Source organism: Tetrao urogallus (assembly GCF_951394365.1).
Source record: "Tetrao urogallus genome assembly, chromosome: 2".
In the NCBI taxonomy this organism is placed as follows: domain Eukaryota; kingdom Metazoa; phylum Chordata; class Aves; order Galliformes; family Phasianidae; genus Tetrao; species Tetrao urogallus.
In genome coordinates, this window is record NC_136814.1 from 91,571,765 (window position 1) to 91,597,773 (window position 26,009).

The 26,009-nt window shown below is 35.2% G+C and overlaps 1 protein-coding gene across 1 annotated transcript in view; it reads left to right on the forward strand.

Moving 5' to 3' along the window:
* Positions 1-2,567: 2,567 nt before the first annotated feature.
* Positions 2,568-26,009, forward strand: part of TPO (thyroid peroxidase) — a gene marked incomplete at both ends in the record, with an annotated part of 40,867 nt that continues 17,425 nt past the window's right edge. The window contains 8 exon segments of the mRNA XM_079532739.1: positions 2,568-2,661; positions 2,803-2,852; positions 4,305-4,384; positions 9,346-9,515; positions 11,769-11,901; positions 16,307-16,436; positions 19,120-19,326; positions 25,482-25,997. Coding sequence (XP_079388865.1) covers positions 2,568-2,661; positions 2,803-2,852; positions 4,305-4,384; positions 9,346-9,515; positions 11,769-11,901; positions 16,307-16,436; positions 19,120-19,326; positions 25,482-25,997 — 1,380 coding nt within the window.

Genomic DNA, 26,009 nt, shown 5'->3' on the forward strand with positions numbered 1-26,009 from the left:
AAGACAAGTGAATAATGGGAGGTTCAGAATAAGAGGGATTCATTCAGCAAGATGTTTATCCAACTAATCTTCACTGACAAGTAGGCAATATATGACTCTTGGATTCAAAAACTGAAGTTGTTCTTAAGCCAGTAAATTCTCTTTTGGCAGTTTACAATAACAGGATTCTGAATGAGCTACAATTAGAATGAGAATATATCCGAACCTATCTGTACTGATCCAATGTAATAAAGACTTCCTATATTTTCTAAGTAAAGCCATGATTGAGACTCAGAGGGCAGATAAATATTTAAAACTCTCTAAAAAATTAGTTATGATACAAATTGTATTTATATTTTCATCAAAAGAGGCAACATAGATATTGCCATTCATGTTTTTCCTCATAGATCAATTTGCTGCTGGTAACAAAATACAGTCCAAAGCTTACCAGTACTTCAAGTGTAACAAATAAGCAAAGGTTAAGATTCTAATTAAAATGTTAGGGAAGATCTTTTTGAACTCTTCAAAAAAGCTCCAATTTTTGACAGGAATTGGGAAGAAAAGCAGGCCCATTTTTACATGATAAGAAAGTCCTGCAATTCTCAGAAATGAGACCCATGATACTTGTGAAGTATATGAAAAGAGATAGTTAAAAGCTCTTTATTCTTTTAGAAGTTTGAAATTTATCTGCTTTTCACAGTGTTTTGCTGTGCCATGTTAAAAGTCAATCTTCTTTGCATTTTCTTGTGTAAGGAAAAGGCCCCCATCTAAGTAGCAGAAGCCCACTTATTCAGAGAGGGTCTTTCCCTTTGCTCTCCACTTTCTTTTCATCTGAGTCCATTTATTCATGCAGAGAATAGGATTATGGTTATATTATTTAAGTTTGCTATAAAACAGCCTTGTGTTTTGCTTCCAACCTGTTCCCATGTTCATGAGTTTTCTTCAGTCACCATACATGATGTACAGAAGTTTCAGGATGCTCCCTGCTACTCAGCCTCTACTTATTACCCACGGCAAAGAGGAAAGCACTGATCTTTGGCTCCATCTTGTGATTTCCCTGTAAAGACCAGCAAAAATGAAATGGAAATCTCAATCCTGATTCTAGGGCTGAATTTGATCTCTCTGACTAAATAGGAAATGATAAACAAACAAACAAACAAAAAACTTAGGTGAAAATATTGACATTAGCAGAAACAATGGTGCTAAAAAAGTATAAATAAAAGCAAGCAGCCTTGGAAATGTAAAATAAATTGCTCAAGAGAACAATACAAAGTAAATGGCCATTCAAGAAACTTGGTAGGCAACCCGGGGGCTATCAGCAGAGGAAATAAAGATCATTTTGGTAAAGAGTCAATACCAGAAAAGATAAAATAGGACACAGATTTAGCTTCTTTTCCAAGCTTATTGACAAAGTGAACTAATGAAAACTACCCAGGAAGTACTTCAGTAAAATTTGTTTGCGTTTCCTTTAAAAGGAAATAATTTTAAAAAAAATTAAAAGGAAATTAAAAAAAAGAAAAAAAGAAATTGCAGAAAAGCAATTTCTAATATCAGAAATTACTACAGAGGTTTGCTTATTAACAGGAAAAAATAAGCAAGTGAAGCTCTAACATCAGAACATCAGTTTCTGCACTGTGTGAGAATACTGTTGCAAAAAAATTTATGAAGCTTGAGTGAGTAGCACTGCATCAAGCTGATAGAGTAGGCTGGGCCCCAGGAAAGTACTTCATCTTAATATTTCAGAAGAGTTACTGCCATCAATAAAGTACAGAACTGTGGAAGATCTTCTGCTCAGCAGACAAAAGGTCAGACTATGAAACTTTTCTTGCCATTTTCCAGAGCAACTTCATCATATTAACTTGTGGAAAATAAGGGGTACCTTCACATTGACTTCCTTTGGGTTATACTAGTACCCCAAATTTTTAGTTGATGTGTTAATTTATTGTTTTCTTTATTATCAGAATATAGCATGTGAAAAATATTGCTTCTTGGATAATTTATATATGTATTTGCACTGCTGTAAAAGCTACCAGCAAACCAGTGTACTGAAATGGAAAATGTAGCACATATTTGCAATGTGAATATATTTGTTGTACAGCTTTGATGTTACAGTTATACATGGACAGAATTATAGACAGTTCTAGTAGACGTTTGTTATTCCTGGTTTGGCCAGTTTCACTATCTTGTGTGTAACCCAAAATTATGATCAAACGATATTAAGACAGAGAAGTTCAAAATAAATGGTAAAATATAGCTTAATTTCTGTTATGTAGGCTAAGCATTGCTAATACTTTCAGAACATATAGTGCTGTAAAGAAAAGTGTTGTATCTCCTTGTGCTAGAAGTTTCCCAAAGGGGAAAAAAATTAATAAATGAAAATAGAAAAAAAAAAAAAAAAAAAAAAAGGAAATACAATTATTTCTAAAAATGAATATTTTAAATTTCAATAACATACTCAAAAATTTGGCTACAAATATAATTTAATGGTAAAACTTACCATGCACAAGAAATTATTTATAATACGGCTTATAATTATCTAGAAAATGAAGGTATATATTTTGTAAACAGTTCTCTCTTCTTTCTTCTAGATGAAGGTGTTAATTGTTTTGGGAATTTCAGCAGCTATAGCCTTCACAGCTGTTTTCTTCTCTTTCCTTCAGACAGGCAAAGATGTCCTCTTTGGTAAGTAACAGCATATTTATTTCATCTAGCAATTCAGTTTGATCTTTTCTTTCTTTTTTTTTTTTTTTTTTTTTTTTTAATGTGCAAAATATTCTGACTTCCATGAGAATTATTCCATGAGCACTTGCTTTCCAACTGCATCTTCATCACTTGACAAGGGAGAACACAGCATATGCAGTGTATCTCAGTTATGTATGTACGTCTAAGAGTGATTTAACTTTCTTAGTGGCTTCCATATGTCAGCTGCAATGTTTAGAAGCATGATTGTTGGATTTGTCTACCAGAGTGACGATTGCTACCTTCTCTCTCTCTGGACTACAGTCAGTTGCCATGCAATGTGCCAGCTGGCACACTGCTGATGTCGCACAAGGCTGCGCATCTCCATGTATCTGTTCCCATTAGCACCCTCTGGTTACTGGAGGGACTTTAGAGCATCTCAGATGGCAGAAGCACCTATGTTCAAATGATAAAATCCCATATTTTTAAATATTTATTTTACATCTGATCAATCTAAATCAGTGAGGTTTGGTAGACTAATACAATAAATACAAGATTGAATTTTGAAAGGATAATTTTTGAAAGGCTGATTTTACATTAGTAAAGATTATGAAAAAACAGGATTTTTCAATACTTATTTTTCAATTATTTTTCAATATTTAGATTTCCTTAATTGATTTTATAAATGTTAGATATGGCTTGGAAGGAAAAGATCTTAGGAATGTTTTCATCTGAAGTTATTGTAGAATCACAAATAAAGTAAAATACAATTATATCCAGACTATAAAATAAATAACCCCTGAACCAATATCAAAGACATTACTTTAAATGGTAAATAGATTTTGGACCATCTCTGTGAAATAGGATCAGATTAGTTTTCTACAGGGGATTTTCTGTTTGATGCTCCCGTATTAATTGCTTTAAATTAATTTAAATTGCATTGTTTAAAATGAGGTTATATTTTTAAGTTAGTTAACACAAAATGAGTATATGAATAAATGAAAAAGAATGAGAGAGAGTGGAATTCAGGTATAAAAGATGGATTTTCTTTTGTAGATTAGAGACTAAATCAATATCACACGATGAAAAATACTATAAGCAAAATATATTTCTCAGAGACAAAAACCCTTGATTAAAAATCTTGCAATATTAAATTCTAAAAGTCTGTGTAAACTATAAAGATCAGTCTCAATTTTTAATTTAGACTTCAAAGCATTTTCAAATGTAACATACCAGATTAACATTAAATGAATCACATGAATGGCTCGTGCTACCTGAGGAGAACTCAGACTTATCCTTTCAGTCCAAGAACAGCCTTATGCAACATATATATGAAGCTACAGAGCATAATCCTCACATAACACCACATTTTCAGATGGACCTGTAAGTGTGGTACTACACAATGTATGTAGCTAGATTTATGCTGGAAGAAAATGAAGGAAAGCCTAGCACTTCATATGTTATGGAAGAATTGATTTACTACTCTTACCTTGCTTTTCAGAAAGATCAGAAAACACAGCATTAAATAATGGAGATATGTTTAATGGGGAATAATTGCATATGACAATATTGCAAACCTATTTGTTTTTTAAATGTATTTTAATATATGTATATATATGATTGTTTTGTCTTTCTGTTGAGAAGAAAGTGAAGATAACTGCATTACTGAGGCTATCCAGAAGGCTTCTAATTTGGTGGATTATGCTACACAGTATGCTCTGAAAAGGTAAAAAAAAAATATATATATACATATATATATAAAATAAAAGTGAATTTATTCAGCAAAAGGCTTTCCTAATAGAAGTTTGATAAAAATGAAACTGTATAGTCACCCTAGACAAATCACTAAGTCACTGGACTTTTCAACTTCACTCGAAAACTTCATATGAATATATAGGATATGAAGTATGGCATTATACAAAGTTCCTATTTTGAAGAGGTCCCTTTAAAAGCCTTTATAACAGTAGCAGTCACATACTGTCTGAGGTTGGCATTTAGCAGAGCTCCTGCTCCAGTAGGGACACCCAGAGCAGCGTACTGCACCACATCCAGGTGGATTTGGGGCATCTCCAAGGAGACCCCACAGCCTCTGGGCTGTCTGTGCCAGTACTACATCACCATGCAGCACAAAAGTGTTCCTGGTGCTCAGACAAAACCTGTCATCTTCCAGTTTGTTCTCATACTGGCACTGGGTACCAATCAAAAGAACCTGGCTCCATTCTATTTTCACTCTCCTTATTGGTACTTACAGACCCCCTTTGAGCCACCTGTTCTCCAGGCTGAGTCCCAGCTCTCTCAGCCTTTCCTCATAGGAGAGATGCTCCAGTAATAATTATACTGAGAAATAAATATTACAGAAAAGGCAAACAAATAAGATTTTTTCCCTTCTCCTTTTTTCCTCCCTTCCTTTACCTTCTCCTCCTTTTCCTTCTCTCTCCTTTCTTCCCCTTCCCTTTTCCTTTCCTGTTTTGACAGCAGCACTTGAAAATTAGATTAATAATCCAAAACTTAAATTAAGCATTTGATCTGACAGGAATTGTTTTTAATCTTTGGATATTTCTTGGACACAACATTGCTAGTAAAAGCAATGCGTGAACTGTTTATGTCGTTTGCAGTTTAGATTTAACTCTGCAAGCAGCCAAAGGCTTGCACTGTCAACAGAGCATCCAAATATGTGCCTTAGTATCAATACTAAAGCACATGCTTTCCTGTTTTGTGCAATCAGAGGCACAAGTGTCCTGTTCCAGTGTTAGAAACCTGTCCGTAAGAATATAATTTGCTCTTGTGTTAACTGGTGTAGAATAATAGGACTGTTAAAAATGAACATTGCCAGAAGTGAAAAGTATTTCTGTTGCATGCTCTTATTTAATTCAGTTCCTTGTGGGCTTAATCAGCTCATTGAGAGACTTCTTGTTGTTTTAATCCAGCCTGGTATACGTGCTCAACACCTGCCTTTTAGACAAAAGTCCTTGGTACTTCGCAAAGTACTGAGAACTGAACTATTATCTAATCTCATTATTATCTCGAGGAAGGAATATGTTTAACTCCTTAAATTATATAATTCTGCATTTTTATATCATATCAATCTAAAGCTGCAAGAGCTTCTTCCCTTTGTAACAAAGAATGCTATATACTTGAATTAAAGCTTTAGTCAGCACAAAGGCTAAAAACAGGAAAGAAGTACATCTGACTGCGTATTTGAAATTCTGGAAGTTATAGAGTTTGCAGCACTGTGAAAACTCATTTTACTTTGGCTTACAAATAATTGAAAGAAACTACAGTGCAATACAGATGAGCTCAGTGCTGTCTGTGAGACTGAAAAGGCAGTTCTGAGATGAAAAGGCAGTATCTTTTTCAGGTTAGAATGAGAAAACTCTTAATCATTCCATGTACAGTAGTCCAACCCAATGGTTGGTGAATTCGTGATCTAGGGGTCTGAGCTACAAGATGTCTGAGACAAAATAACTGTTTTTTTTTTTCCACAGACCTCAGTTTAACCTTGAATTGTGATTGAACTGAACAAGTAGGTTTTCTCACATCAGCTGTTTAATATAATCACTTGAATTCCTGAATTGTTTGTTTACCATGTTTCAACAGTTTCAAAGTATATGAACTGTAAAACCTCCAACTTAATATGTTTTATTGTATTTGGTCCCTATTTGTGCCAACTCGAATTGGCTATCCATGAGACTATGTGCATAATGAATTGCAAAATCAACTTCTACATTTTGAATCCATTGTTATAGTTGTATAGTTGCAGAAACCCACTTGGCATCATACTTTAGTCAGTGCCACCCTGGTCTTAGAGCAACAGTAGCCATCTACATATGTATTTTGAGAACAAACAAAAGATACTCCCTTTATATTCTGCACAGTGCTGCTGTTACGGGAGATCAGATGACAGCAAATGTCTAAGGCATTTGTTCTGGCTTTAGAATTTCTAAAAAAATTGCTTTATAAATACATTAATTCAAGACAGAAAGAAATCTCAAAAACAGAATATCAGATGCTGGATGACAGTGTATAGCTTGTACTTTGGAGAATTTATTTTGTGCATATAGATATGCTTGTAATAATATGCTTGATATTTTAATGCTGATATGCAGTGAGACTCAGTATCTGAAGATCTGGTAAATATAAACTATCTTCCTCCCAAATATCTCTCATCTTCCAAATAATAATAATATCACAGGTCATTAGCTTCATGGGGCTACTTGTTCATTACAAATTATGAATACAATTTTTATTTTTTTTTTAAATTAGTGACAAAAACCAGCATCTCCTTCCAGAATCAGAGCTCATCTCTAAGAGCATGAGTATGAACTAGAAGCATGAACACATTGAATTAGGAGGTGGAAAGAGGCAAGAAAAGAGAAGTTTGACAAAATAATAACCACTGGGATAATCTTACACAGTCTATAAGATTAGAAAAAAAGGTTGAAGAAGATGTATGGGACATACCTTGTCCTTAAGAGAGGTTGGTTTTGTGTTTTTGTTCTAGCTAATTTTTACAGAGGTTGTCATATAACTTACTGATAGAGAAATGTTTCATTTCTCTGAGAGAAATGTTTCATTCTCTGAGAGTATGTTCATGCATATTTTTTTACATGATGTATGACCAATATTTTCCTTATGTGAGTATGAAATACTAAGCCTTAGTTCTTGCATTTGATTGTGGCATCATTCTTTTAACTTCTGACTAACTAGTTTCAGGACTTCTAATACTCCAGATTCCCAGCAAAATTCCTAACTATATGTCAAAAACTTGAAGAATAAACTGCTGAGGAGAAGAATAGCTTCAGTTAGAAGAATTTTTGTGGTCTTTTCCTCACAGGACAGGAATAGTTTCTGTGTGAAGGATGATTGAGATGGATAAGACTCTTGTGTCAATTAAGGACACATTCAACATCTAGAAAAGCCTCTAAAGTCACTTTACTCCCACCCAGTAGGCATGTATAAGCATTGATAAGATCCCCCCTCAGTCTTCTCTTCTCCAGGTTGAACAGTCCCAGCTCCCTCAGCCTTTCTTCATAAGCGAGGTGCTCCAGGCCTCTAACAATCTTTGTGTTCCTCCACTGGATTCTCTCTAGAAATTCTCCATCCTTCTTCCTTGAATCGGGGAGTCCAGAGCTAAACACAGTATCCCAGATGTGGTGTCATCAGGGCAGAGTAAAGAGTGAGGATCACCTTGACCTGCTGACCACTCTTTATAACTTACCCCAAAATACCATTGGCCGTCTTGGCCACAAGAGCACACTGCTGATTCACGGTCATCCTGTTATTCACCAGGACACCCAGGTGCTTCTCCACAGGAGAAGGATCCCTGTACTTTCTAGCATGTCATCCTCCAGACTGTACTGAAGCATGAGGTTATTTGTCCCCAGATGTAGGATGCTGCACTTGTTCTTGTTAAGCCCCTTAAGGTTCCCCACCTTCTCCCTGCTCTCCAGTCTGTTCAGGCCACACTGAATGGCAGCACAGACTTTTGATGTGTCAGCCACTCCTCCCAGCTTCATATCATCAGCAAACTTGCTGAGGGTACATTCCATGCCTTTGGAGATAGAAGGACGTGAGCCTGCTGGAGTGAGTCCAGAGGAGTGACGTGATAATCACAGAGCTGGAATTATTTCCTTATGTAGTAAGGCTGAGGGAGGGGGGGTTAGTTAGCCTGTAGAAGAGATGGTTCTCACAGACCACATGGTGGCCTTACAACTGCCTAAGGGATATCTACAAGAAAACTGGATAGTGACTATTTACATGGGCATATAGTTCTAGGATAAGTGGTAATGGCTTTAAAATGAAAGAAGATAGATTTAAATTAGATATAAGGAAGAAATTCTTCACTCTGAGTGTGATGAGACACTGGAGCATGTTGCCAAGAGAAGTTGTGGATGCCCCATCAGTGGAAGTACTCAAGGCCCATTTGGATGGATTTTGAGCAACTTGGTCTAGTGGAAGGTGTCCCTTCCATTGGCAAGGAATTTGGAACTATGTGATATTTAAGATTCCTTCAAACCCAAACCATTCTATGTTTCTATGATTCTGTTTTTCTTATGTTGAAGTTGAAAAGATGTCTAATCAAAAATAAACTGCTAAAAGTTAAAGGTAAGATCAGACTGGTTAAGTAACATATTGCCATATAACTGTATAATTAACTCCTGCTAAACTAAATGCTGAAACTCCATCTACAGCTAGTCACTACAAGACAGGTGTTTGGACTATTTCTGAGAGGAGACACATTTCTAATTGTCATATGCAGAGAGCATCTAGAATATTGTGGTTGTTTCCTTGGTGACAGGGCAAGTTATGAATCTATTTGTAATGATTGAGGTGGTCAGTGATATTACATGTTACATAAAAATGAAGCATACTCACTTAGATATCTCAGCAGGGGGGTTCTATACTGTGATTATTCTGCATGAGTCTTCTCAGCTACTTTGTGCTGCAGGCTTTGTCCAGCATACCAGTTTCTGTTCCATCCTGACAACTTCAAACAAACTTTAATACTGTTGTGTGTGCTGAACAAAAGGGTCCTTTCCAGAATTCTCCTTGCAAAACAAAGTAAAAATGTAGTTTTTATTTTTCTTTCCCAGCACATCCTTTAATCAAGTTATACCTCAACTTAGAATATACCCAGCATAGACAAGTACACCGATTGATGAGTTTATTGTTTTATTTTTATTATAGAAATAGCCAAGGAAAGGGAATAGCAAGTCCTACCTCACTGCTGGCCTTCTCAAAATTTCCTGAACAAGACAGTCAAGATATTTGCCAAGCAGCAGAACGAATGGAAATGTCAATTCAAGTGCTGAAACAAAATATTTGCCAGAAGCACAAGCGTTCTTTGCATCCAGCTGGTAAACAAATCAGTAAAAATCCCTGTTAATTTCTTGAATATTGTCTTTTAGATTAAAATTGTACTAACTTTGTTTATTTTTTACGTTAGGCAGGTATCTTGTCGACATTCTGGGGCCAGGATGCTCTTTCTGTTCTTCTTAAAAGCACCCCATGTAGCCACTGTTTCACATTTTTCTTTACTGAAGAGTTGACTGTGTTCCTACAATTGAGGAGAGCAGCACTTTGCTATTGGCATCATGTGAACTCAGGACCATATTTCATATCCGCATTGTTGCAAACTTCTTGTTGATAGTGAAATATTTTTGGGTTTAGTGCTTCTGAGACAAAGAGCTTACAAGCAAAATATTCCTATCACTCTAGGACACTGGCACTTTGAAATATATCACCTCTGGAAATAGATGGTCTTACTGATAGCTCATTTTAAGAAAATGTTTTCATATTTTAAAAATTAATTTAATGATACATTGTAGTTACAATCACTTTGTTTATATTTCAACTGTTTTTTTGTTTGTTTGTTTGTTTTTATTTTTTTTTTTTTTATGTTAGATGGAGAAATAAAAGGAGGTAATAAAGAAAGTTCAGTGATGTATAATATCTAAGGAAAGTACTTGTTGCTGTTCAAGATGAACTTCAAGATTAATTTCAAGATGAGTCCCTGATGTCAGGAAAGCCAAAAATTCAGATTCTTTTTTTCCTTCAAAATTTAATTCCTTTACTTAAAGCAAGCTGGAGATTTATAATCTCTATTCTTTATCTTGATATTATACCATGGCAATATTTTTCAAGATATCAAAACATTGGAGTGTTGTAGACAAACACAAAGATCTACAATTATCTTTTTTCTTCTTTTTTTTTTTTTTTTTTTTCTTTCTTGAGGAAACATCTGGCTTACTAAATTAATGGGGCTTTCGTAGAACTACACATATTTCTGTTTATAGATGTGTATATTTAGACATTTACAGACTCACAGTTGATACATTGATTTTTCTATTGGTACAGTTTCAAAAGAACTAGAATTTTTAAGTCACAAAGTGTACAAAACTCATAAATGTACAGAACTAGAGCAATTTGCACAGAAGTTGGATAAATCCAATGCTTTTTTTTTTTTTTTTTTTTTTTTCCATGTCAAAGGGTAGTTTTCTGTGAAACAAAGAACAAAACATTTTAAAGCAAACATATGAATCAATACACTGATGGTGGGAATTGGATTCTGAGCATGACTTTGAACCTGAACTAACATGTGAATGCATCTGTACCCACAGATTTAACATGGGTAGCTAGGGCATAATAGCAACATTATATAGCTGGTCAAGCAACCCATTCTCTCTGTTCTCACCACTACCTTGCACAGATTCTAGTTGCTCAGTGAAACATTTTTCAGATGATTTGACTCTTGAACCTTTTTTCTTTGTTTGTTTGTTTCTGACTTGCATTTTTCACTTGATTAATGGACTAAATCAGTTTAGATCAAGGTTGAATGAGCAGAACAGATAGGTGGTGGGACTGGTTGACTTGAAGCAGTAAGGAGGAAGGTGCAATAGTCACTTTCTGCTTCTGCTATTTTGTTTTGTCACGTGAGGGTTACAGTCAGTTTGAAAGGCAAGAGTTTCAGGAAGGATGTTGCTTTTCCTTCATTTACATCTTTAATTCCAGCTTGCACTATGTGTATTTACATACAGTGTGTGTGAGAAAGGTTGCCAGAACTCACTCACACTGGGAGCGTTGACATGAAAGAAATGCAGCCTGTTTTTCCCTAGCCCTCAAATTCTGGGTAATAATTCTGTTCCTCTCCCACTCTGAACATAGCTATACAGTCAGCCATCCTCACTTTAAATTTCAGCATCCTTCCAGTCCCAAGATTTTGTTCATTGGTATATGCATCTGCTTCTCAACAACATTGTTTTACACCTTTATTTTAACTGTGTGGACTGGCCAAACGATGTGACCACAATGCATGGAAAGAGAAGAGCATGCAGAGAGGAGAAGATTAAAGGAGAGAAAGAAGAAGGTCCACCTCAGTTCTCAGCTATAGATGGATGGCTTCCATTTCATTCTCTACTCATGAGATAATAAAAATAGCTCTTCCGCTTCACTTCTTATCTCCTCTAAGTCTCTAAGACTACCTACTGCAGCATGTATAACTAATGCTCTTTCCTAGAAAGAAAAGCAAATGCTATTATTGCCACTGACAATAATGTATTTTCTCCCATAGAAGCCATATATCAACAGAATATTTGGGTTCTTTCTTACAGATCTTTTATCAGCTGATCTGCTTACTATGATTGCTAACATTTCTGGATGTCTGCCTTATATGCTGCCACCAAAATGTCCAAACAATTGCTTAGCTAATAAATATCGACTCATCACTGGTGCCTGCAATAACAGGTATGTATGATAAGGATTATGCCCTGAAAAATCTTTCCTTTTTCTGTCTTCCTTTCTTTCCCTCTTTCTTTCTCTTTCTTTTTCTTTAAACTCAATAATTTATTTTTCCAAGAAAAACTGGATGGATTTGTTAAATCATTTAAAATCAGTGTCTCTCTAAATGAGGTGCCTCTTAAAGCTCCTAGGGTAGAGACTCTTCATCTCAAATTTAGTACACTAATTTTTGCAGAGCAGCTCCCTTTGAAAACTTCTAAGATTATGTAAAGAGCTTTAAACGTAGGGTGGACTTATTCAGTAGATGTCATTTTCTACATAAAATAGATTGAATTCTAACCCAACTTCCATCTTTCATTAAATTAGAGCAATATCGAACAGAAAAGAATTACTTCTTCACAGTGAGCAATAAGAAAATCAAACAGATTCTCATTTTTTTATTCTCTCGCAACTTTAATGCTTAGTGAATATACACATAAAAATTCTAGGTGATATATTTAGTTTTACATTTCCATTTTTATGAATGTGCTGATTGGCTGAATGTTTATTGCTTACTTATTAGTCTACTTGTACCCTGATATAAATCAGGATTGTTTCCTACAACACTCACCTTAATGTATTTTATTTTCAAAATACTTCAATACAGTAAGGATATAAAAAGGAGAATAAGAGACCTTTCAAGTATAAGGATAAATGGTATTTATATTTACCCTCAGGATACCTAGGCTTAAGGTCACAAATGAAAAGTCAGGCTGCAATCATATGCTACTGCAGAGATGTAAATGGAAGACGATTAGCATTACACAGGTTAAGGCATCCAGTGTGGTGACTGAACAGTGGTAACATTCTGCACTTTTATTATTAAATCACTCAGTTTTAATGAGATGAATCAGTATTTCTGCATCACAAGTCATTTGTAAGGAATGTGCATGTTAAGCTCTTTGTCAAAAGAACACAACCCGATATGCATCAATGTTATAAATCTATCTGGCTTAGAATCTGAAATAACAGTTGGTATAATATTTGGCCTGATAACTCTGTTGGTGCTTGAAAACAGTGGCCAAGCAGCCAAATATAAGCACACAGCTGAAGCTTCTAATATGCAGGCTTTGTTACTGAGGTCTTTCTCTTCATTTCAGGAGAGAATAACAGTTGAGGGAAAATTAAAAAATTGTTTTCTCTGTGATAACTTGACTGATACAAGGATGTGTAAAGATGTTTCTAAACTTGGCTGGAGTAACTGATCCACTGAGTCTGGTTAGTCTTCAGTTGGTGTTTTCTACTTTGAATAGTTGTATGATTGTAGCAAACCAGTGTTTAAACTATATCTCACATTTGTCTTATTTTAGACTCTTCACTTAAAACATCTGTAGAAGGTGCACTGTAACAAAAAATAAAAAATAGAGACTTTGAAACCATAAGGTTAGATCTTAGTCTAAAACTCTGTGGGTACCTCAAGCTTTACTGAAGTAAGCAGCAGCCGAAAAGGTTCATTATACTGTAATGTAAACAAATTCTATAACGAAAGCCAGCTGAAAACTTCAAACATTAACGAAAAGTACTGGTCCATAGTTTTCCCTGTTTTACAGCTGCAATTTCAAGTGGAAAGCATTTAATTATATTAACGATTTTAGTTACCCGGAAGCAATGTACAACTGTGCTTTAGGTCAGAAAATCCTGCATTTTTTAGGTAGCATTTAAAAACAAAATTCACATTCACAAAATTAATTGGCCTGTAAGAAAAAAAGAAAAAAAAACCAACAACAACAACAGCAAAACTGGATAAATATATTTAAAAGTGAGCTTGGAATCTCTTAACAGATTCTTTGCTTAATCAATTTGCATATTTGGGACAAATCAGCACAATTACAAAATATTTATTCTGCCAGCACAGAGTTTATTTCTCCATAAAATTCCTAGAACAAAGGCATAACAGAACAGCATGAGCATGGCTTTCTTTGGAGAATGTTGTCGTGACATTAAACATTCCCATCATTATCCTCATTCACTAGCACGTATCAACAAATGTTACGTTTTTGTGTGTCTGAAGGCTTACGTGTGGATAATAAGCAAACTAAATGTACAGTAATAAGAAAAGTGGAAGATAAGGAATGCCAAAGTTGGTTTCCTCTGTTTTTTCATTTTTATCCCAACTAACTGCATTGATTTGTGGTGGGTTTTTGTTTGTTTATTTGTTTGTTTTGTTGGTTGTTTTTTTTTTGTTTTGTTTTGTTTTGTTTTTTAATGTTTAGGGCAATGAAAGAGATTCAAAGGTAGAGAAATTACAGATACTAAAAGAAAGGCATCTCATAGTGCAAATTAATGTCCTCTAATCTTACCTTTCTGAGATACTGGTATTTCTACTGCAAGATTGTGTGTTGAGTTGTTCCTGATAGTGAGAGATAGTACAGAATGACAGGATGGCACTCTTTTTCTGGGCTGATGCCAGAAGTCTAGATAACTATATAAAAATTTTTTATGCTTGCTATTTGAGTATCTAGGAGAAAATTTATCTGTCAGATTTTTGTTTCATTTTTGTGATTTTAATAATTTTATCAGGCAAGTACCTGATGGTTACTTTGAAGCTCTAATACTGTAGGAATTATGGATTTAAATACGGTACATCCAGAGTAAAGAATGTCCAATCTGGACTGAACCCATTCACTAGGAAAAGAAATTGAGATGTTTTCATTTGAATGGCAGCTTCACTTAAATAGAAGCTAGGTGTCATTCGAAAGACATAAATCTGGATAGTAAGCAGTATCTCAAAATTCCAGTTTCCACCTAATGGAGTCAAAGCAATATCCAGATAGTGTAATTCTACTGTTTCACAAGTGAAGGAAAAGTTCCACTTCCCAGAAACAGAATGTATCATTATCAAATTTGACTACTTCATAAGTGTATAATGATACCAAATTCTCATTATTTCATCTACCCTAGTTAAAACATTTATAACTCATGCAAGATTCCAAGACATCAACATGTTTAATAGAATAATAACAAGGCATCCGAGATGCCGGGTTTTAATAAAGTAGCATTCCAGTGAGCTGCTACAATATAAAAGCAATCAGGAGAAAAATCACTAGTTAAGCAGCAAAATTAACATTCCATTATTTTTAATTGAGTGAAATAGCACTACACTATGTGCTGCATTTTATGCAATTTCAACAAAGATAAATCAACTGTAACTAATTTGAATGCCTTGTTGAAACATACTTCAACCTTCAAATGTGAATTATTGTGGATAATTAAGTGCATTATTCTATCATATTACTAGGGAAATTGAGTCATATCAGTGAGCTAAAGATCAATGAAGGATTAATAAAGTAACTGCTCTCTCTTTAGTACTCAATAGAAATATAAACTTGCTGTAACATGCTATATTTCTACTGTCAGAAATCAATGCATGCATTTCTAAAATTGTATTTCTTGTTAATATCATATATTTAGCAATATATAATAAAGCATACTGCACAGATCATGTGAAGAAAATTGACAAACATTAAAAAAACCTAAAATATTCTCCACTTAGGGAAAATGCAATAGAAATTTTCAAGATAGTAGGAAAATTAACTGGGTCAAGCCCAAGACTCAATGACTGAACTAATAAATGAAAAGACCATGAATAATTTCATGACTATTTAATCAAGGATGACCTTAATGCTAACTACATTCTTTTGCACTTAAACTCATGTCTGAGCCATTTTACACTCCTACCTTCTTCCAAAAAGGCTGACTGCAGTATAGAAATCTGGCCTGCACTAATCCCAAGGTGTGCACAGCCAGTTGTTGATTGGAGAAACACTGGATGATTTTAACAACTAAATGCATAGGAGAGCTTAGGCTTGTTCACAGGCCTTCCCAAAAAAACCCAGATACAACCAGTAAGAGCTCTGCTACTGAATCCAACAGTTTAAGGCATCATTCTCCTTTAATTCTTCTTTCTTCTGAGATCTTGTTAAATGGTCACCTCTGTATGACTAGTACCCATTTTTTCTTTTCAGCTTTCTTCACTTTTATAGTAAGATTCCATCATATTCTCCTAAATCTTGATTCCCAAGCTATCCACTCTGAACAAGCATCTTTTGAAAAATGCGACAGCCCTTAACAGTATTTCTGACTCCATAGGAATGTAATTTCATTATCAGGAAGTCAGAACATGGGCAAGTACTTCAAAGACGTCAAAAGGTAGCCAACATAAATTAGAAACATGAGTCAGATAGCACTCCTTCTTGTTAAATTGATGTTGGCATATGTGAAGACCAATAATTGATTCCTTTGCCAAGAACATTATCTGAACATCTTGTTACAATGAAATATTGTCCTGTGGCTGACAATTATTTTATATTCAGAATTACTGAGAGGTGAAAATTCTTTGTGCGCAATTTTTTTGGTTTTCTTTTTTTCCCAGGGAACATACTAGATGGGGAGCATCCAACACAGCCTTGGCTAGATGGCTCCCGCCAACCTATGAAGATGGATTCAGTCAACCTCGAGGATGGGATCCCAGCGTTCAATACAATGGAGTCCAGCTACCCCTGGTTAGAAAGTATATAATATACTTACTAAATACTATACTAATATACTATACTAAATACCATAAACGTATCTGTCACAAAAAAGCCTCCATTAACATCTATAAATCAAACAGCAAAAGAAGTTGGACCATAGAAAGAGTAGGCAGGATTCCCTTCAGTTGCAGAGCAACCAGTGGACATAGGGTTATTGCTCAGCCTTGAAGAAAGGAACCAGATGGTAGACCTAGACACAGTACTCTCATGCTGAAGAGGGCATTACAGAAGGAGGAAGGTACTTTTTCACCATGATGCACACTGGCAAAGCAAGAGCCAACAGCTACAAGTTGCTCCATATTTTTCCTGATATAAGAAAAATGCTTTGCTGTGAGAAAAATTAAATGTCACAATAAACTAACTAGACTACTACTGGAGTATTCCTCATTGGAAATCTCTGAGAGCCAAGAGCTTGATGCTCTTGGAGCTCTAAATAGCCTATTTCCTTCTTCTAACATAAAGTTGCACCATTTGATTTCCAGAATTTTGTTCCTACATAATTTTGCTGATGACTTCATGACTCCTTATTCAGGAAAGGACGACAAGAATGGCTGTTAACTAAATAAATATACCGCATATACAACACGTGTAATCTGTATGTATTATATGTGTACAAATACACAGTGTTGCCACCTTGAGTAACATACCTTAGTTGAAAAATATTACTATCAAACCAGAATTTTATTTTTCAGGAAGTTCAATTTACTAAACTAAGAAGACTTTGCAGTATTTACAAATCTTTGAAGCCTGTATGCTTTGTAAATAGAGGGGAGGAGAGTTTGAATGAAATGTATCTGAGAAGGGGACTGAGTGAAAAATTCCCATTGCAGTGTACAATGATTTGAGCTAGACTTACTATTCCTGGATTGTCATCATTTCTTGAAACTTGACTTTTAATGGGCTCAAAATCTTGTTATTTTAACCACCACGTATTTAATAAGGATGAAAAAGAGAATTTAGTGTTAATGTCACCTGCAACTCATGTTATAAATTAAATAACATTCTCTCTAAACTACATGATTTAGTGCTTGGAGAGGAAAATCTGACATTTGCACAAGTGAATTTCTAGGCTTTACAAACTGCCTATTTTTAGATTCATTACAGTACATACTTATGAAGTAAAACACATTTAAAAAACCTTATATGGCTTCATAGAACTTGATCATATCTGACAACCAGAAAGCTACTCTGTTTTAATTGGAAGATATGATAAAAGTAGTGCCTGTTTTTCACCATTTACATTTCACATTTTACATTTCGACGTTTACATTTCACCATAGCTGTTTTTCACCATTTACATTATTTCATCTTTTTTTTTTTTTTTTACTATTAACTAACTACTCATAATCTTTAAAAAGAAACTAATAAATAAAGTGAATGTAAAGTATAAATCCAACCTGAGACGTTCAAGGGCAGATAAGATCATGCAGCCTGATCTAGTGATTGGCAACTCTGCCCATGTTGGGGAGTGGGAGCTCACAGATCTCTTTTAGGTTGGAAGATCTCTTCTAACCTAAGCCATTTTATGATTCTATGATTTTATGATTCTTTGAAGCTTGAGAATTGTTATAAAGTGATAGAATGCAACATGGTTGAGAACTTTAACTCCAATTAGAATATCTTCCTAACTGGAAGAAAAAAAATTGAGACTTGTGACCATAAAAGTTATTCGAATACTTATATAAGGAGTTGTATTTCTGATGAGTGCCATATGTCTCTACCCTTGACTATTTCAGTATAAAGACTTGGTGTTCTAAGCAAGTCCCATGTTGCTTCTTGTCCTCACAAATTCTACTTAACTATATCTGCCTTATGTATTCATTATATAACTCTCATATTTATTACAGACTTTTACTCTACTTTATGTGCTGCCCTTTCAACTGCTTGACTCCTAATTGATGGAATGTTTTGCAGCATGAGGGAAAAATTTGTGAATAATATCGATATCCTAATCATATCAAAGTGACTGCTGATTTTGCTCCAAAGGCTTCAGTTAGCAATCAATGTCAGCTGAGCATATAGCACTGGTGTCTCCACATGTTCCCTCTAAGAGCATCTGTATCTCTGTGTAATTTTCACAGAAGTGATTGAGGAAATACTTGTGGCTTCTCCCTACCTGGAATAATGAAGCAGAGTTTCCAGCTACCATGTATTTGCTACCATGCCGTCTTCTGGGCTGTATAAAATGATCTCTTTATTCAGAACAGGCCAGAACCACTGCGTATCCATGCTGATCAGAGGTTGCTCAGCAGAATCCATTTGTTAAAGGAAAAGAAAACAAAAAAATAGAAAGAAAACTTATAGGCAGAATAAAGAAAAGCACAAGGTTTGCAAAATTCTCTGAGAAGGAACAAATCAAAGACACACAGATCATTTGGCAAATACATAGGAAACTTAACTGAAACATCTTAATCTGCACTGGGCACCAGTGTTTCAGCTCCTGAACAGAACTAACACTGTCAGATTTTGGTTTTGTTTTCTTTTTTTTTTCTTTTCTTCAAGCAAGCCATTAAAAGTACTCTGCAATCTGAAGTATTCCAAGGAGGGGGTGTGGGAAAAGATACCTTTTATCACTGCTCATCCTGATTGTACTGTTTTATCAGATTGTGAGAAGAACTGCTTGACACTCAAGGTAAATTAGTTCTTTTCCCAGGTTCGAGAGGTGACAAGGAAGATAATTCACGCATCTAACGAGGCTGTCACCGAAGACAACCTATATTCTGACATCATTATGGTGTGGGGACAGTACATAGACCATGACATTTCATTCACACCTCAGAGCATAAGTAGAACCAGCTTTTTAACAGGAAAGGAGTGTCAGATGACATGTGAAAGACAAAATCCATGCTTTCCGATAAAGGTAAGACTTTAAATGAATTTCTTCAAGGCAAACTCCAGGTTCTAGACAAGTGAATAATGTAAAATACATTAGAGACATACATATGCTAAAATAATTGCAAAGGAAATTGGTAGACCACCAACAGGACAGCAGATGGTGATAGAAGAAGTATTGATATCTAGTGTAATTATAACATGAAACAGGTACAGATTTAAATTGCTTTACAGAGATAACAAACTACAGCTACAGTACTTAGTACAAATATATTTTTCTACTTCTCAAGTTTATGTTGCAGAGAAACCTTATGTCTCCCCCAGTATTATTGTTTTCATGTGTCAACGTTCTGAATTCTATCACAGAGAATAGAGAAATAGATAAGAAATAATTATGTTTTTAAAGTGCCGTCTTTAATATTACATAAAATATTATATAAAATAATTTTGTTTTTAAAATAATGTTTCAATATACATACAAAACAGTCTGCAAGGGGTTGCTGAAAGTTACATACATCACATCTTTGCTTTGTATGGATGGAAAATTTGAATTCAAAGCTTGTTAGGGAATTGGAAAGAACATAAACTGGTATAAATATAGAATTCTATCTCGCCAATTGATTTGAAAGTATAAGCATTCTTTCACTCAAAAAAAAAAAAAAAAAAGCAAGTGGCAAAGTCAAAATACATTTTTTGTTTCTCAAAACACAGACCATTACTTTATTCTGCAGGAGGATTGTGTTTATCATAACCCTTAAACTGATGCCTGAATTTGTGTTCAGAGCAACGTAAATTACTTTTCTTTGGGCTGGAGCTTAATTACTGATCAGCTTCTTTATGCACTGAAGTTTGCATAGCGTGCAAGTTCCATCAGAGTCGAAAACTCTTTTCCCATATCAAAATGTAACTGATGATGTAGCAGAGTCTCCTTTTGATGTAAGTGCCTCATTCCACTTCAATTAAACACAAAAATATTCTTCTGACTGTTAAGAGAACTGAATTAGGCCCTGTGTTGAAAGGTGGCTCATCTTCCAGTCAGTGAGATAATCCCTAAGGAGTGCTAAGTGAAATTAATGACTGCCTGCATTTTTACCACAGTCAGGTAAATTTATTCTCTCTTAGAGATTTGGACTATTGAAAGTCAGCAGACATAGCTTGAGAGTGTTCAGAAAGAACACAGATGTCTTAGGGAGTCAAATTCTCAAAATCACATCTTAAGTATTTAATGTATGAGTGACTGGTTAACCTGATTTAGCCACAATGACAAAAATGGACAGATTTCTATCTGGCTCAAATTTACATCTTTTGGCTAGTATATGATTTCCTGTCTTTATGCTCTTAATTAATGATCACAGAAATATTCCCATTCCTTTATTAGGACAAGCTAGGGCAGAAAGCCCATCCCTGATAAGCAGTGCTTCACGTGACCTGATGAAAGAGGTAGAGGGTGAAGCCACCATATGACAGAATATGGTTACATATTGTATCCCATTTTTAAAATATGGTTTACTTACTATACCATAGATATAAAACTGCAGAAATCTTTGAAAGACTGTGATTCTTGTTTTTCTAAGTGCCATATGTACAACCAATACTGATCTTTAACTTCAAAAAGCCCTCATTCTCATGTGAAAGTAAGAGTCCTCATACTCATAAAAAATAATTAGTGATCAGACTTTTAAATTGAGAACAGGCTCATAGTGTTCTTTGAATCAAACATGAATCACAGGAACCATGGGCATCTAGTCATTGATCTCTGACTAGTTTAAGCTGCCTAGAAGTCCCATCAGCTCAAAAAGGAAGGCAGTTTAAGGGATCTTCTAGAAAGGACTCCAAAGCTAGAGTTATCCATATACCAGTAACTTTGCTGTATAAGAAAAGTTGTAAACAAAGGGCATAAGTCCTGTTTCTATCTTGGAGTTGTGAAGAGTTTCATCACTGAGTGTGTTTCAATTTGCTGTGAAGACAAATTACATGTGTATGTCCTAAAGTTAGCTATGAATCTGGCCCAGAAGCTGCTCTTGCACAGTATTATATAGCCTACCAGAGGAGTGGGGTCATAACAGAACTCTTGATCACCCTTGGGATTCAGTGTCTGATAGCCAGAATGGCCACGGGAAAGAAAAATAAAGAAATTCAGATGCAATCCTGTTTTAGATAAGCTTTCTGACTTCTGAATTCATTATTTTACTATAGTTCCATTAATTTTCAGCCTCTTTTTGTTCCTCTGTTATTCGCGCTTAAAGAAGGACAGATATGAAGATGGTGGTTCTTTTGTTTTTATTATATATCTAGTATTATATATCTAGTATGACCACTTTTGTCAAGTCTTCAGTAAAGCTAACATCTACCTGGCAAATATTTGGAAAACAGCCATGTTTAGTTTCATGCATTCATTTTTTTATATGAAGATACTGCAGCTGCTTTCCAGAGGTATTGAAACCGATGAGGTATTATCCAACAATGTGAACACAGAGGCTGCTGTTTGCACTCTTTCAGTGTATCTAGAACAGGGGCACCCAAGGGAAAATTCAAACACATGAGAAGACAAATGTGCTCAGCCATATGACCACTCCAGGGCTTTCACTTGAGAAAGGCAGCTCTTGACTGTGCAAATTAGGAAAGGTGTCTGGAAAATGTTATGAGACAATGCAGTTCAAAGACAGATTGAAATTTGCAAAAGTGCATTAATATTAATGACAAGTGTAAGTAAATTATTTATAGGTTAGTAGGAAACATTATGATTTCCTGTTCTGGACATTTCATAATAAAGGCTATAGAGAGTCACTCAGAGATTCTCACATTGAGCCTGTACTTATCTTGTTTCTGTACTTATCTATTTAGAATACCATAGTATGAACAACAATAATAATAAACTAGCTTTTTTTGGGGCCTGACACATGGAAGTGGGATGCTGAGAATTTGTCATTCTTCCAATGATTGTTTTAGGCTGGAGCTGAGACACAGTGAAACATTAGAAAGACTTTCAGAGGAGAACTACTGTTTTTATTCAATAATTATTATATTGTTGATATTAAGATAGGCATAGCACATAAATATAATAAGATATGATCCTGAAATGCTTTCATTTGGTTAGATCAGCTACAGAGAAGCTGGAAAAGAAAGGGAGAAACAAAGGTGTTATATAATATGGCAAGTTCCTGTCCTAGCTAAGAAAAGATCAGTCTGTGTATTAGACAGCCAGCAGAGTGAGTATCTGCCTTTTCTTCTGCATTTCAGAGGTAGCAACTAGCTGTTAGATGGACTCTTTTCTGATCTTCATGTCTAAGATCACGCATTTATGTCTTCCTTGAGGACAAACTTTCTTAACCATAAGTAAGTTTTCTTTCACTTAAGAACAGCAAAAATTCTTTTCAAAGAGACTATTTGACATAGAACAAATTCACAGCAAGAAAGGCTTTTATTTAAATGTGGTCATGGCCTAGAAATTGTGGTCTCCTGAAACAATTACTGATTCCTAAACATTGAAAAATTTCACTGTAAGCAGATTCTACTATGCATAACTGTTAACATTTAGTCGGTTTCAATCAGCATGCAGCTGTACCTGGAAAACTATTGTGGCCAGAGATGGATTTATTTCTGATATTTTTCCCTTTAGAATTATACAAGGACAGGAAAAAAAAATTGATATTAATTTAGTACTGAACAAAAATGTTATTCTATAATCATCTCAGAAGGAAAAAAACTTTTAATTTTCTCTGATTATTTCTGATGTAATTTGAATAATAACATAAGGAATCTCTTATTTGCACATTCAGCTGCTGGCTGCATGCTGTTTATCCCATGAAAAGGGAAAAGACTACATTATACAGTTCTGCAGTTCCTTAATGCTCATTACTGCTGCTTTTCTCCACTGGGGCACAGAGCAATTTGAATTGAAATTGCAGAGGCAGTTAACCGAAGATTATTCACTTCATTCACTGTTGATATGTTTTGCTGTGAGCCACACTGCTCAACAACTTAAAGGCGACTCTTACATTTTTCCCAATTATACCTGATTTCTTCCAGGCTTTCCTCTTAACTAGAAGCTAGAGGCACTCAAATACATACTACGCTGTGGCTGTTGAGTTCAGGTGTCTGTACTGTGAAATGATCTTCCTGCTTATATTACCAACTGAAGAGAAAAAGAAGCCACAATAGTAGAAAGAGACATAAACATAGGGAAAAACACTACATGGCAAATCCAAGGGAGTGAAATTACTGACTTTAGTAATCAGTGAAGAAAAGAAAAATGATAATAAATTAGGTATTTCCCTCAAAACTAACCTACTTAAATTTGTTGGTACCTAACGTGTAGGAATATTTGTAGTTCTTCACCAAACAAAACTAAAAACATACAAAATCCTTTCTTAACCTAAATGTTTTATTGATATCAATTCCTGCTGCCACAAGTTTTCAGTAGTAAGAAAATTACTTGGTATAATAAGTGAGGTAAGGTTTTTGTTAAGTGAAACTCATTAATTCTATTCCAAAGTTGTCTGATATTTCATTCCCAATTCAATGAGTAGTCCCTTTGTTTTTAGAAGTACGAGGAAGAAATTATTTCATATAACATCTGCAGTATTAACAGTATTCTGCCAAGGAGTTTTCAAATGTGAACAGCAAGAATATATAATGCAAAGGAAAACGATTTGCTCACATTTCCACACAAAATATTTATTTACTATTAGTTGATTATTTGAAGACAATTTTATTTTCAGATATTGAAGCAGCTTTAGTGCTTTCTATACCTATTTCATGTTGACCAGTTGGTTAAAAAAAAAGTTTTATATTCCACAAAACTCAGAATCCATCATTTGGTAACATTTTAAATTGATATTAATCTTTCTAAAACTCCTGGAACTAACTCACTGCTATGACTCATTGTTGTTGCACAATGGAGAGCTATTACCATTTGGAAATAATGTATTTTTCAAAAACAAAACAAAACAAAACAAAGTTCCTAATGTCAAATATGCATTTGACAATGAAGATACATTTTAGTCATTTTGAAACCTGGTGATTTTTTATTTAGTTATGAACTCTGTTCTTTGAAATAAAATTGCTTATTCTGAATCTTCCTCTTAAATATCATATGGTGCACATAAAGTCTTTCTTTCTTCCATTTCTCTCTCACCCTCCAACATCTCTTCTACAGTTCCTACAGCCTTTAAACTATTCACATACCTTTCTGTATGTTCACCAGTGGCAAACCTTCCAGCTGTTTGATTTGGGTTGCATTCTTCCCTCATGCCCTTACTTGTATCGCAAGATTCCATTAGATAATTTCCACACATCTCACCCATGCTCTTTACCTGAATTTGGAGTAGCTGACTGAGCAATAGCCTATATCCATGCTGACTAGTGGAGAAACATTGGATCACCAATCATCTGAGCATCTTGGCTGCCTGAGGTTCAAAGCACTGGAAAGGCTTTTGCTTGTGAGGAGTAGAGCATTCTTTGCTTTTCATAAAGACAGTCAAAAAGGTCAGGCTGAATGGGGCTCTGAGCAACCTGATCTAGATGTAGGTGTCCGTGTCCCTCTTCACCGCAGGAGAGAAGTGTCTCTTCCAACTCAGAAGTCTCTATAACTATGATTTAAAACTTCTAAGAAAAGCCGAACCTATAAAATAATGTAGGAGAATGCTTGTGGGATCAGCAGAAGGCAGAGTGAATAATTATGTATGCCTTCTTTAGTTTTGTCGCCTGATTAAAATTGAGTATTGAAACAGTGCTCTTATGGCATGCTACTGCAGGCATTGAAACTCTTCATTACTTTTTTATGTACACATGTAAACCTCCTGTTTCATTTGGTGCTCAGCAGAACATTATTTGACCAGATGTTCACATCTCCACTGTGATACATTCTGTGATGAATTTTAAATGTGAAAATGGGCTTATTCAGGCATAGAACTATTCAAAAGGTATAACATCAGTAATTTGATCTAAATAGAGCAAATGTTTTAATTTATTTCTGTCTTTTCTTGAAAGTTGTTGAAACATCTTTTCACTTAAATCTGAGGAGAGAGAAGACCATCTCTATGAGTTTAGAGAATGTCACATCCTTACATTAGACCTGGGAAACAACTGAAAAAGGAGACCACGGGTAGAAATACTTATGCAAAACTTAATTGAACATCTGTGTTGCCTTCAGCTCAGAAATTCTATGTTTTTGTTATACAGGTAACAACCAATGACACATTATCCGAAGGCATGGATTGCCTGCCCTTCTATCGCTCATCTCCTACATGTGGCACTGGTGATCACAGTATTCTCTTTGGAAATCTATCAGCACTAAATCCAAGACAACAGATCAATGGCTTAACCTCTTTCATTGATGCTTCTACTGTCTACGGGAGCACTTCCACTGTTGAAAACAAGCTGAGGAATTTAACAAGTGAAGAAGGCCTTCTCAAAGTCAACAATAAACATCATGATAATGGTCATGAATACCTGCCTTTTACAGACCGGGTTCCATCACTTTGTGCACAGGACTCAAATGAACGTGAAGATGAAAGGATTGAATGCTTTATGGCTGGGGACAGCCGATCGAGTGAGGTCACATCATTGACAGCCATGCACACACTGTGGCTGAGAGAGCACAACCGCCTGGCCCGGGCCCTCAAAACCATCAACAGCCACTGGAGCACTGAGACAGTCTACCAAGAAGCACGGAAAATTGTTGGAGCTCTCCATCAGGTGGGCTGCCTA